This window comes from Strix aluco, chromosome 5 (assembly GCF_031877795.1).
Source record: "Strix aluco isolate bStrAlu1 chromosome 5, bStrAlu1.hap1, whole genome shotgun sequence".
Lineage (NCBI taxonomy): Eukaryota > Metazoa > Chordata > Aves > Strigiformes > Strigidae > Strix > Strix aluco.
The window spans coordinates 66,369,708-66,382,973 of record NC_133935.1 but is presented as its reverse complement, the minus strand read 5'-3'; the positions used below and the strand labels follow the sequence as shown (position 1 = coordinate 66,382,973).

The 13,266-nt window shown below is 42.5% G+C and overlaps 1 protein-coding gene across 1 annotated transcript in view; it reads right to left on the bottom strand.

Annotated features, from left to right (window-relative positions):
• The window catches only part of MAPK12 (mitogen-activated protein kinase 12), a 42,865-nt gene extending 29,901 nt beyond the window's left edge, over positions 1 to 12,964 (bottom strand). Inside the window, exons 1-4 of the mRNA XM_074827669.1 lie at positions 12,788 to 12,964; positions 11,888 to 12,017; positions 1,947 to 2,005; positions 97 to 208 (exon numbers count right to left, since the gene is read on the bottom strand). Of these exons, the coding sequence (XP_074683770.1) occupies positions 97 to 208; positions 1,947 to 2,005; positions 11,888 to 12,017; positions 12,788 to 12,903 (417 nt within the window). The 5' untranslated portion in view covers positions 12,904 to 12,964. The remainder of the gene's footprint in view (positions 1 to 96; positions 209 to 1,946; positions 2,006 to 11,887; positions 12,018 to 12,787) is intronic.
• Positions 12,965 to 13,266: the final 302 nt, after the last annotated feature.

Here is a 13,266-nt window from a genome sequence, read left to right as displayed (position 1 = left end):
TAAATTTTATCCTGCTCTCAAATAATAAGCATTTATAGCTCTCCATAATGGTTTACTAGGAAAAAAGATTGTGAAATCAAAATAAAAATGGCAAACCTTTAAGCCTTTCAGCATCTGATATACCAGGAATTGGATTCTATCTTCAGTTAGTTTCTCATGCTTCATTATCTTACTCAAGTCTGTTCCCATAAATGGCATGACAAGGTAGCTTAAAAAAAAAAAAAAGGAAAGGAAAAAGGACAGAATAACTTTAATTTGTCAAATAAATTGAAACATCATTGCATGTTATAGTTCAGTGGCAATATTAAATTATGGATCATTCCATTTACCAAACAAATGCATCATCATTCCCCTGCCCTCCAAGTTTCTCTGATTTTATCCAATTTGATTGTCATAAAGAGGTATTGCCTAACCCTGATCCTGATTATAGAAAGTTGCTAGTTATCAGAAGAGTGCAGATTCTGAACTAGTTATAAAGAACCTACCCAAAAGGCATGTGATATTTCACAGCCACCTACACAGAAAACAAAGACATTAACACAATGCTATGTATCTCACAATCACGGCCATAGCGTTGAACGAGCAGCAACCAAACTGCCTAGATGGTTCATTCAAATAGACAAGGTCAGACACAACAGAAATAGAGATGATCAAATTAGGAGGCAACAATAACTTCCATTAATTTTCATCTGGGATAATAAGCTGGGATCTTCAGTATGTAGTACTGGTAAGGGACACCAGCAACAGAAAGCCTGAGAATACCAAGCTGGCACTTCAAGGTTAATCTTCCCTTAAGATCCAAAACTGTTTTTCACATTGCTTGTGGTAAATTCATTCTTCAGAGTCTATCCTTAAAGTCAGATCTGAACACAGATAGAACCAGTCACGTCTGGCACCTGAGGATAAAGTCAGTCATCAGTTTTCCTCTTATGAAGATGAGCAGATGAATTTTCATGAAGGGAAGAATTAGATGTGATCATTGTTTCATAGCTACAAATTTTATTATTTAGACTTAAACGGGTTTCCTCTGGTTAAAATATGCAAATTATAATTCTGCTGATTTCTACTATTAAACCTGTATGAAAACTTCATTTATTCTATTAGAATTGTAACTATAAACAACAATATGAACATATGGTTCGTGCTTTCTCTACTTAATTTTCTACATTTTCCTGTCAAATAGCTTTCTTTGTTAACATAGAAATATGCAAGGCTGTTTTTGATACATAGCTACACTAACACGAAATCCAGAACAGTTCTATGAATGTAACATGAAATCTACATTAAGCTCAACGGGACTTCTGACCACTATTTCTTTAGTGGCTCTAATTCACAAAAATTGCAGCAGGATCCACAAGCAAAACAGCAGACATGATAAATATCTTGTGTCTGAGATGCTGCTAAAAGATCAGGGAGATGTACATACCTGGTGCTAGAAACGATCTATATGATGTGCTGTTCAGACCACTGGACTGGGAAACTAGTCAAGCAGTACAACAGACCGCTGTACAGATAATCACTAAAAAATTCAGCAGCATCAGCAGTTTTTAAATAATTCTTGAATTAGAATGGATCACACTGAGACATGTCACATAGCAGGAATCATTTTCAGCCTACTTGCTTGGGTTAAGAATTGACCAACCATTTGGGCAATCTGGGCCTTAGGGTAAGAAATCAGAAAGGTGAATTAGGAAATCCACCAAAATGCCATTTACTAAGGGCTGAAAGAAGCATACACCTTATAAGATAGGTAACTGGTTCTAACGACAATCTGAAAACCTCGGTATGCCAAGTTTGAAGTTGCACATAAGAGTTATGTTAAGAGGAAATTCAGAAAAAATCCATGAAGCAACAATTTTGGAATTCTCCATTTAAAAAAGCAACAACCCTTCCTCCTGCACAAGCAACAATGCCCTGCTCCCAAACACAAACAACTCAGAACTTACAAGTCATTAAACTTCTCCAGTGTTACATCTGGTGTGAACACATCCAATATTCCAATGACCTAAAAATAAGGAAGGGGGGAGAGGAAAAAAACCAAGATTAATACTGATTTAACACAAAAATTCCTGAATTACATAAGTGAAAAAATATAATCAGAAACATTTCCATAGTGACACATTAGCTACAGGCATAAAGATGGCAGAAAGAATACCTAAAGTAGTGCCTGCTTAGCAACACCAAGATTTGCTATGTGTTGAATTTTATAACTCCGAGGGCTGTTTGACTCTGTGATAAAAAAAAATTTTAAAAGTATTTACTTGAACAAAAAGTTCAGAGGTTAACAGTTTAATGTAAGAGGAGAGAGCATCTTTTAACCTGATCCACTGCAGTGTCAATAAACCAGACAAACTGGGTTATAACCTGAAGCAGTTGTGCTATTCACCTAGCTGCGCCTGCCGCCTGACAAAGAACAACACTTTAAATGTGTTCTAATTTCAGTAACAGGGTAATTTAGGTACACAGACTACAATATCTAATTGTGAGTACAGGGAAGAAACTAGAACTAAACTTTTTATAAACAGTAAATTATCAAGAGCTTAATATGATTTACTATGGCTTTTATACCTTAAGTTCTCCTTAAAAGTATTTTTGTCAAACAAAATCATTCTATCACTCAACAGAGAAAGTTCAATCTAGTAAAACACGTGTCCCACCACTGTTTTTCCTACTAGCATGGCTTTCAGCAGAGCTATACCAACTGGCTAGATGCATTATGGTAACTGCCAGTGCTTCTCCCATTGAACACCAGAAATTTAAATATACAGAACTCAATGCTCCAAAAGATGTAGCTGGAATTGTCTAAAGCCAGATCTCAGCTTGGATGCTGCTTAATCCAGGCAGTGCCTAAATAGCACAGGCTTTTAGAGTTGCTTCTCTTCTACTACTAATTCATGACCATTTCTGTCTACTTGGAGGAAGCCTCCCAAGCCCTGGCCTGCTCGTGGTGTTTCCCAGATGCAGGCTGTCATGAGGATAGGAGTGTGCTGGGGTTTGCTGGAAACCAGCTAAAAGACTAATAATCTTTATAACCTTGTTCAGACCTATCTCCACAGCCCTACAATTTAAGGACATCAGATTGTACATTAAACTAAAACTGATTAAAATTAGGAACTGCAAGCAAGGAACTGGGGTAATGGCATATTATGCTGTCTGATGTTACTATCAAAACAGCAGGAGGAGGGCTGAAAAATCCACTTTGATAACAATCTAGATGGATTTTGGACATTACTACTATGGCTTAATTGCTCCACAAAACAAGAGTTCTTCAAAAAAAAAGTACATGAAAGTAAAGAGAAGTGAGAGCAGAAGCACAGGAAAAAAAATGCAAGAAAGGGTGACTTCCTTTATTTAGAACTTTAAATAAAAATCTCCAACTGTGATGAAATCCTTACTGCACATATTTTTATCTTTTCCACATTCAGGGGGAACTACTACAGTTAGCCTGGATATTATCAAAATTTCATAATGATGAACAAGATAGAAAAACTAATAAAGACGAAGACAGAAAATTACAACTCTTTTTCTTTGTAGCCACATATATCTTTGAAAAAAAATCACTAATAATATTTTCCCAAGGACTGTTCTATGAAACTAATTAAATAAGAATAATAGAACTACCATAAAACAATAATTAAACCCACAGAGGATGTGGTTATTATTTGAAGTAATACCTTCAGTGCTAACATTACAGCAAGAACTTTTTTATTCTTATTTTTTTGCATGACAGTTTTACATGAGGCTTTCAATTTCTCTGTGGAGGCAGGGAGAAAAAGGGAGGAGAGAGGAATTCAGAAGATGTATGTGACAACAATGGAGCATAATGCAGCTCTACGGGCATTTCCTAAGGCAGTGTGTGTACACACACACACACACAGAGCATACATAGCCAGAAGAGTTGTGTGCTCTCCAAAGATTTCAGTATTAAAAGAAGGAAGTTAATGTTTTAACAGTAGTCTTATCCAATATGCACTTCTTTCCCTATTAAGCCCCACTTTTTCAGAAGTCCTGCTTGTACTCCTCAAGGACATTTCCATGCCTTCATTTACCTAAGCAAGAAATGTAAGAAAATAAACCCCATCATGTCTGAATGTAGCAGTGAAAGACACGGGGACACCACAATAAAAAGAAGGGACACAGCAGAGGACGAAATGGTGCAGCCACCATACCGCATCCCTCTGTGTGCCGAGGCATTATCAGGCACCTGCTGTGAAACTCAGGAGCATGAGGAACACGTTTTCGTAAAGAACATACCAGCCCCAAGACACACTTAATTAAGTACACTAACATTTTACTGCTGCTTCATTCAAGTAAACAGAGTTCCCAGTAGTTACTTAATGCTGCCTGATATACAGTATGTATTACTTCTGAAGTAAGGTTGCAAACTCATGGAGACAAGCCTATCATTGCTGCAAATCCTCTGCGGTGAAGAATACCACTGAGACCAATGTTCAGCTCCCACCGAAGGGAATTTAAAATAATGAGCCACAAAACTCTTCTAACATGCCAAGGATTTCACAGTACTCCTTTTATTGCTTTACAAAGCAAGTGTCCTAAAAACCCTGAAATCCATTTTAGTGTTCAAAATGGTAAGACATACTAATAGTTAATCAATTTAAAAATAAAAGTGAGGGACCTATTTCCTTTTCCTCAATGATCTTCATTTAATAGCTGCATTTTGGGATGATTTTCCTGTACTGGAAGAGTCATTAGTATATCCATTTAGGTCACAGCTTTCTGCAGATATGTTAAGCACAAGGAGATACAGGATAAAATAAATCCTCCGAGGAAGATACAACTTCAGCTACTTCTTCAGGAAAAGGAGAAGAACTGGACAAAGTGTAGGAAACTCCCTCCTCTATAATATCATAAAAATCTTGCATCTGTCTAAAATGCTCTCAATTAAATACAGTATTAATAAAAAACCTTTATGATACTTAAAGATAACATCCCAGCACAAAAGTAAGCTACTGTAAAACAATTACAAGAATAATTTTTTTTTTCATAGTAGGGCCTATACAAAATGTAACAGAGGTATCTCTGAAACCTTCTGTAGCTCTATTTTTGGTGTTAATTCAGCACACTTACAGATACTACAGGGACGGAAGCACAGCCAAGGAACAAACGCAGAACACTCTGTGATGGCAATGAAAAGCATCTGTGGAAACCTGCAGCAGCGCTGCCCTTTCAGGGTCTCATTTTTTGACTCATTAACTCTGCCAAAAGGCAATTTCTAGAATGAATTAGCCCACAAAGGAAGTACCTTGTTTCCTACTGCCCATCTGACTGAATGCCAACTAGGATTTCTTCAGTCTCCACTGAAGTACCTTCTTTGCTTGTGTCTCAAGGAGAGAGTGTAATACTGTGTCTCTCCCATCTTTCTGCAAAGCAAAACCACAGTAACAGCAAAACCACCCATCTACTGGTCTAACTCTTTTTCCACAGGTATGCTTTTATTCAATATTTCACTTTGTTGATTGTGTCTCTTTCCTGTGAAGCCAGTGGGGGATGGGCAGCAGTGTCACCAGCCTTTCTCATCCCTATCATCCATCCCCCAAGACATTTATACTGACCATTCTGACCAACTTTAACTGCTGTCAACAAATAAATAACAGCTTTGTGCTGGTAGGTGGTTTCTGCCCTTCCCTTCTCAGCTGCCTTCTTTTTCAAACATTATTCCAGCAGTGGAGCACAACAGCAAAGAGCTCCTCATCTCTATCTTCCCCTGCACTTTCATGTCTTGGATTACTTTTATTCAAGGACCGCTGCATGTCTGTTAAGGAAAGTTTCTGATGTAAGCAGCACCACATCAATGAAAGACTTGGATCTTGTATAAATTAATAAGTAATGTAGGTTATGTCTCTTATACAGTAAGTGCTGCTTTCTCTTGCGGATGTTAAGCATGAAAACACAGTGAATTTGAATGGCTTTGGCCCTCAGGCTACAAACGCAAGTACATTTTTTAAGAGAGATCCCCGCTTGGGTGCACTGAACTACACATTATGCTGCATTAAATTTTCTGCAGGGTTAGCTTCAACTTCATGTTCCTGCACTATTTCACATCACAGCGCACCTGCATCCTTTTACCATACTAAGAAGTCTCAATCTTTTTAAAATTTTAGCACAAAGCTTGTACCACAGTCACCTTTCTTCCTCACTGATTACTGCTACATGACAGGAGGGATGCCTGCTGATGGACTGAGAGCTCCTTTCCTTTCCTCCTGCCAGTTGGCACACTACCAGACATAAGCTGTACCCATGAGTGTCACCGTACTCTTCTTTCAAAGGACCCATATGTAACACTGGACAGATCCAAATCCTGCAGGCAGACACATCTTCATCTCTGGATTGGATAGCAATCCAAAGAGAAGGTTTGGGTTTCAGTGTTGTCTTCCTTATTTTAATTTACTGAACTAAGCTAATCAGTCTGCTTTACTAGTACCCAAGGCTGAGTTGTGAATAAATGGCTATCAGCTGAAGCCCAGCCTGTATAAAACACTTATTAGGCAGGTTTATGAAAATAAGCAGAAGTGAAAGCAATACCACTATGTTGATTTATTGGCTTTTGAGTACCAAAAAAAGTGACTCTGGTGTCCTGTTAGCTCCCTAGCTGTGCTAAGTTTTCAGCCCACAGAAAAGCAGCCAGGAATGTTTCTCCCCTACAACATTTTGACAGCAATAAACTATCCACTTATAACTGTATTTTTGCATTCATAAGGACCCATAAGGAGATTTGTCATCTCCAGCCAGGACTCCAGAACTGCACTTTACTAGCACTTGTGCACCCAAAGGATGTGAATTTTTAGCTAGTGCAGTCCTGCAGGACTTGCTGCGGGAAACCTCTTCTAACACAGTGAGCACGCTTTCATCTGTAAAGGCATCGCTCATCTACAACTCCCTTGCTGGTCTGATTTTGTACACTGCAGAGGCTGTTGCTCTTCCAATGCTCACATCAGGCTAGATGAACTGTAAAAGGTGACAGTTTTAAGATTTTCTCAGGGAGGAACATGGAGTGCCCCACTATTTTCTCTGGAACAAACTCCTCCCTGCGTTGACACTGTGTAGGTGTAAATAAAAAGCCCAACATTTTTTTCAAAATAAAGAAATCAGCAGAATTAAATATTAGCCAACCTAAAAGTGAAGGACTGCATCATCCTCAATAACATAACTGTAGAGACACACAATTTGGTGTCTGTTGGACACCCGAATTCCTTCCAAAAGGGGAAAAAAAAGCTACATGGTTCTCATAATGCAAAACACACACTGGTCTTCAGATGTGGGAATACACCAGAGAATAATTTCCACTCAGAGCAATGAATGAGAGCATAACATAAAGTACCTTTAAACAAATAACTGCAGTTGCCTCTTACACACAGGGTTTCCAGGAAAACATCTGTAGAATATTAACCAACCCAAGAACCGTTTAATGGGCATTTGTCAAAAATGTTATGGCAGAAACACATTCATAATTTAAGTTGGTGGAACTGCATTAGAATTCGTGGGGGTGCTTATATGTATACATAGGTATATACATATGTACACACACATGCATGTACCACACTGATAAAATCTGCACTCTGTTCTGACACAAGACATCACATGAGCCACTGCTTTTCTCTCCCTGTCTCCAGTGTCATCTCCCCATACCAGCTATTTTGCACACCTGCTGGCAACTTCAAAACTTCTGTTAGCAAACTGGGAGATGAGAAGGGCAGGATTGGATCAGTACAAGCCACTGTGCAGTTGTTGCAACAAAAGTGGTATCACTTCCAGTCCAAATGCATAGTAAAATCCAAGTTATTTGCCAAATGAAACTAAAGGTTCTGCACCTCCACTTACTTGTCTGGGTTTAGCTTTACACACACAGACATCTCCATTAACTTCAGAAGAATACACGAATGCAGAGCTATGCAAATGTCCGAGAGCCAAGGCCAGGGCCAAAGTTAGCACGCTGAACATAATTTCACTGGTTTTGGTTTTGAGTCAAAGTCACAACAGTTTGAAGGGCCCTCACTTTAACTGAACTCAAAATGAAAAGAAACAGGGAAAAAAAGCAGCAGTTCTGAAAAAAACTTCATAAAGGTAAACAGTCTGTTCTTTTATACAAGGTGCAGTAGATGCCAAAGAAAGAACCAAGAGCTGCTAAGGCTGTGGTGGGATGAATACTTCAAACTAGCATGAATAAATGAAGAAAAAAACCCAAACCGAAACACAGCTTTCTTCATTCTGTCTTAGATGTTTTTATTCTTCATTTTCACACCATTCCCTCCCTTGTGCCAGAGTATCTGTTTATGCAGCTACAGAGTGATCCGGCAGCTTATCCCACTGGAAACTAACTTTTCTTTTTGGCAGTGTCTAAGGAATTGATCTGGGTTAGACTGCTTCTTAGCAGTAGAAGTAGCTTATGATATTTCTGAAACATCCCAGTTCCTCTCAAATTAAAAGGCCTACCAAGAAAAAAGGATACCAGTGCCATTAAAGACAGTGATTTATCTCCTAACAGATAGGTCTCGTTCTCTTCACACACAGCCTCTGCCCCATGGTCCTCAACACTATTTCTCCCCTGCATTTGTTTGCAAAGGGTTGATGAGAAGTCCCATGCTACCAAGTCTGCACAGTTTACATAGAAATATTCCTCACTACATTTAAGCAATGTCCCACTTGAGAGCCATTAGGGAGAACAAATGTCTAGCATATATAATGTAAGATGGTCATGCCAGCAACCAGAGTTGCCTCCTCCCGAAAATGCCTAAATAGACAAGCAAACTGACCCTTTAAGTTTACCTTACAAGGTAAAATACAGTTCCAGTAAAATTTAGTAGGATGACTCCTGTATTCATTTTCACAGGACTACTGGTCATCCTAAAACCCTTCCACATTAAGGAGATGAGCATATTCCTCAAAGGGTCTATAATGGAGGTCACCCAGGGTATTAAGCAGAAGTTTTCCTCCATTTTCTTCACTGGAGCATGACAAGCTGATGAATTATATCACTGTGGCATAGGTTTAATGGTATCTTCTGCTACCTTAATGGAGGATCAGAGATGCTATTTTTAATACAATGTGACAGACCATTACAATTTCTTCCATCATTCTGAATACAGCATAAAGTTAAATAAACTGTGATAATGTATTGCTACATGCTTAACACAACACTTCCCCGAAAGCTATGAAGGGCAGAGATGGTCCACTGAGAGTTAATCATGGTGAAACAAACAAAACATCACGCTCTTCATGTAATCCAACATCAAATGCATCATGATTACAGAAGTAATTTTGAAAGAAAAACAGATCAGAAGAGCGAATTGGATGTAATTTTAACTATCTAATAAACAGAACCTTGAAATAGTTTATATCCTGAAGTATGAAAAAAGCAAGATGAGGATTTGTACGGGCAGATTAGTGCAATGTTGCAACAATAACCCAAGTCTAATCCATAGTGGCAATACCATTAGACCAGCTATCACACACCACATCCTCCCCATACTTAAGATTACCAACACCCAAGACAGAGATAACAGTGGAATCGCTTTTTTATTGTGGTCTTTGCAACAATTACTTCAGTTTTATTAATTTTTAATAGCAGTTGTATTGATAGTACAGCCAGAAAGATAGATAACTGCTATTTTATAGAAGTATACTATAACATGTTAGTTAACAGAAAAATCAGGGAAGACACTTAATCACTGTTCTACTCTACTAATTTCCGTTTTAAGGAGATATGGACCCACCTGAGTGGTGCCCATTCAAAACTCCACTGGCAGACCCACAATGGTAACGACAGAGAACAGGCAGCTGTCCGACTACTGTACACATCATGAAAGGTGTGTACAGCACACTGTGGACTGCTGGTGTGAATGGGAAAGGACCTTACTGTCTGCCTGTAAATCCATCCTTTGGTGGAAATATGCAAAAAAGAGGCTCTTTGACAGAATGGTGGTGGATCAAAGTGGGAGCTGAAAATCCTGATGAGGAGTAATACTGCCACTCTGGTTTAATTTTGGATGGGTGGAGCAGCTAAAGAAGTATCCTGAGATCAGCACAGGGACTAGAAATCCTAAAAGGCATTGTTGCTATTCCTAATTCACTGTGGGCGAAACGACTGACAGAGGGTGTGAGGCTGAGATGGTAGATGGGCTGTACTGCCATGTCAGCCTCATTGCGGATGGGTGGAGCAGTCAGCTTCTGCCTCCACGGTGCCCACGAATCCCTGAAGGATCATTTATTCAGTCTTTGTTCTCTAATGAGTAGATGCCATAATTCATGGTAAAACTTTTCCTCAGTATGTAGACCATATTCTTCTTCCTGTAGCCCAAACTGTTTCCCAAGACCATAAATTATTCCCTTCCTTCATATATATTGATTTGTAACTTTTACAGATTGTGTTTACGTTCCCCAGTGAGCGTTTTCTTCTAGACTCTTTAATTATCAAACGAGTCCATGGAGGGGTTCCAGAGTATTATCCTGAAGGGCATACACCGCATGAAAACCACCAAGAGTGGAATATGCTACCCAACAGATTATTCTGGGAAATGGAAGAAAAATAATCTCAAAATTCTGGACACAGTTAGGAGTTTGGCAACTGCACAAGCTGCTCTGCTCCCAAATGTTCAGTAAAGAAAATGCTGAGAGTATGAAAGCCCATGCATGACACAGAAGTTCCCTGCAAACGTTAACTCTTTAGCACATACAGCAGTGGTTACGATGCGGTTACTTCAAAGATATTATCAAGTAAAACGATCAAATGTCTTAAAAGATTCAGACTACAATGTTAACAGGCACACTGGTTCTTAAGCCTACAGAAAGGTCTGTTTTATTCTGGATAGTCAGGATATCCCACAGATTATTCTTCAAAATGAACCTAGATATTGTTGGTACTAACAATCTTACTACTATAATGTTAAATGGCAATGACGGGCTATTACCAGTTTCTCTCATCCTCACTTTCAATCTCTTAGCTTTCCTTGAAGGCCATGTGAATGGAGCTATGCTCTAATCTCCCACATTATTACCATTTTAAACCAGATTTTAACCATTGTTTTAACAACTCCCTCCAAACTCTTTTTTTTTTTTTTTTACATGCATTCTTCATGAACAGCATTTAAAGTCACTACTGTGATCGTCCAAGCCCACACTGGGACCCTTCTCACTTGGAATCCATGCTTTGATTCCACAAAAACTGTTTTCACACAAATCTCTCCTCATTTTTTTCATTAAACCACTAAGTATTATTGGGACTAAGTATCTCAATGACACTTTCAACACTTCTTTCTACAGCTGTTATTCTTCCACATTATGTGGGAATCCGTGCAGAGCTCTGTATCCTATTCTCTGCTTCCCAGTAAAGCAATTTATTTAGTCATTCATGAACTTCTCTTGTTTCACATTAGTATGAGCCCAAAACTTTCAAATGCTTCATGAATCAATAAAAAAAGGAAAACCCTGCCCCCTCCCCAAAGATATACATGTGCACCACAGCCATCTTCATGCAAGTTGAGAAAAAAAAGAGATGCTGGCACCTGAGACCCACTGGCACAGCCCCAGGCTCTGCACTCTTCTGCACCTCACAGGAACATAGTGATGGAGACTGTAATTTCTGATTGTTAATCTCTCTCACTAGTTCTGAGCACAAATTCTACCATGGTCCTAACCTTCCCCACCCAACCTTTCCTACATGGAAATGAAGCAGTGTTTCCCACAGGATATTCTGGTTTGTGCGAACTGATGTTTGTAGATAAAGGACAGACAGACATAAGACAGGCTGAAAAATTCTATAATTCCATGCAGCCACACAACTGCCTTGTCCAACTCTGCACAATTTTCTTTGTTTTTAGGGTGTGTAAACTGTGGCCTCGGGGGGGGGATATCTGCTAATGACCGAACTCACGTTTTCATGTTTCATGTGTTTCAGGAGGCGCAGCTCTCGGTAGGCTCGTTTGGCGAAGAGTTCAGACTGAAACGGGCGGTACAATTTCTTAATGGCCACTTTGGTACCACTTCTTCCATCAACGGCTGAGCTTTAAGGGAAAAGGAAGAGTTTGGTGAGTGAGAACTGAAACGAGACCACAAATGCTGGAGAGTGGCCGCATCCTGCCCGGCGCTACCCAGCCCTCACCCTGCGGCCTGCCCGGTGCCTGCGTGGCCTCCCTGTGCCAAGGGAGGAGACACCTCCCCAAAGCACCCCCCATTCCTTTAAAAGGCTGCCAGGCCCTGCGATGGAAAGTACCCAGTTTCCAAAAGCTTTAAGGAGGAACATCTGGGAGGAAGGAAAAAACCCCCCAAACCAAAATGAAATCCCACAAACCCCAACACAAGCCGAACCCACACCAGGTGCCCCGTCCCAAGGGCCAACACCTCGGGTTTGGGGACGCTGCTGCTCCCGGGAAACCGCGGGCCAGGGCCGGCCGCCGCGGGCAGCGCTCCCCGGGCAGCGCTGGGGCGGCGCCCCGGGCTCCGCTTGCTCCGGGGACGAAAACACGCGTGGGACGGAAGGCGGCAGACGGAGGGCCGGGCGCCCCCGGTGGCACAGCCCGCCTGCCGGTGCCCGGCCTGGGGGCGGCCAGGTGGGCAGCGGGGCCGCCCCCCTCAGCCCCCGCGGGGCCCGGCAGCACCGGGCGGGGCCGGCCGGGTCAGGCACAACAACCGGAAAAAGTTGGCAGGGAACACCGCGGGGGAGGGCCGGGCCGCGCCGGGTCCCCCCGGCCCAGGGCAGAGGGCACCCGCAGAGCTCCGCTGCCACCGCGCCCCCCCTCCCCGGGGCTGCCCTGCCCTGCCCCGCCCCGCTCACCAGACGGCTCCGTAGGCGCCGGACCCCACCGGCTGCAGGTCCCGGTAGCGGTCCCGCACTTCCCAGAGGGTCTTGGTGATCTCCTGCCGGTAGAAGCCGTTCTTGGGCGAGGACATGGCGCTGCGGCCCCCCGCCGGCACCCGCCGACAAAGAGCCCGGGCGGGGGGGAGCGGGAGCGGCCAGCGCCGCCGAGCCGGGCTGCGGCGAGGGGCCGGGCTTGGCCGAGCGGCCCCTCCCGCCCCCGCCCCGCGCACCCCCCGCGGGAGGCCCGGCCGCCCGCCCCGCGCCTCCTCCGGCGGGACCGGGGCCGGGGCCGCCCCGCCGGGGCCGCGCTCCGCGGGGGGCGGCGGCCGCCGGGTATCCCGGCGGGGGCAGCGAGGCGGCCAGTCCGGCCGTGCCCGGCGGCAGCGCAGCCCGCACGGGCGGGAGGCAGGTGCCGCGGCTCCCGCTGCCTGCGCAAGTCCGTGCCGGGGAGCTGG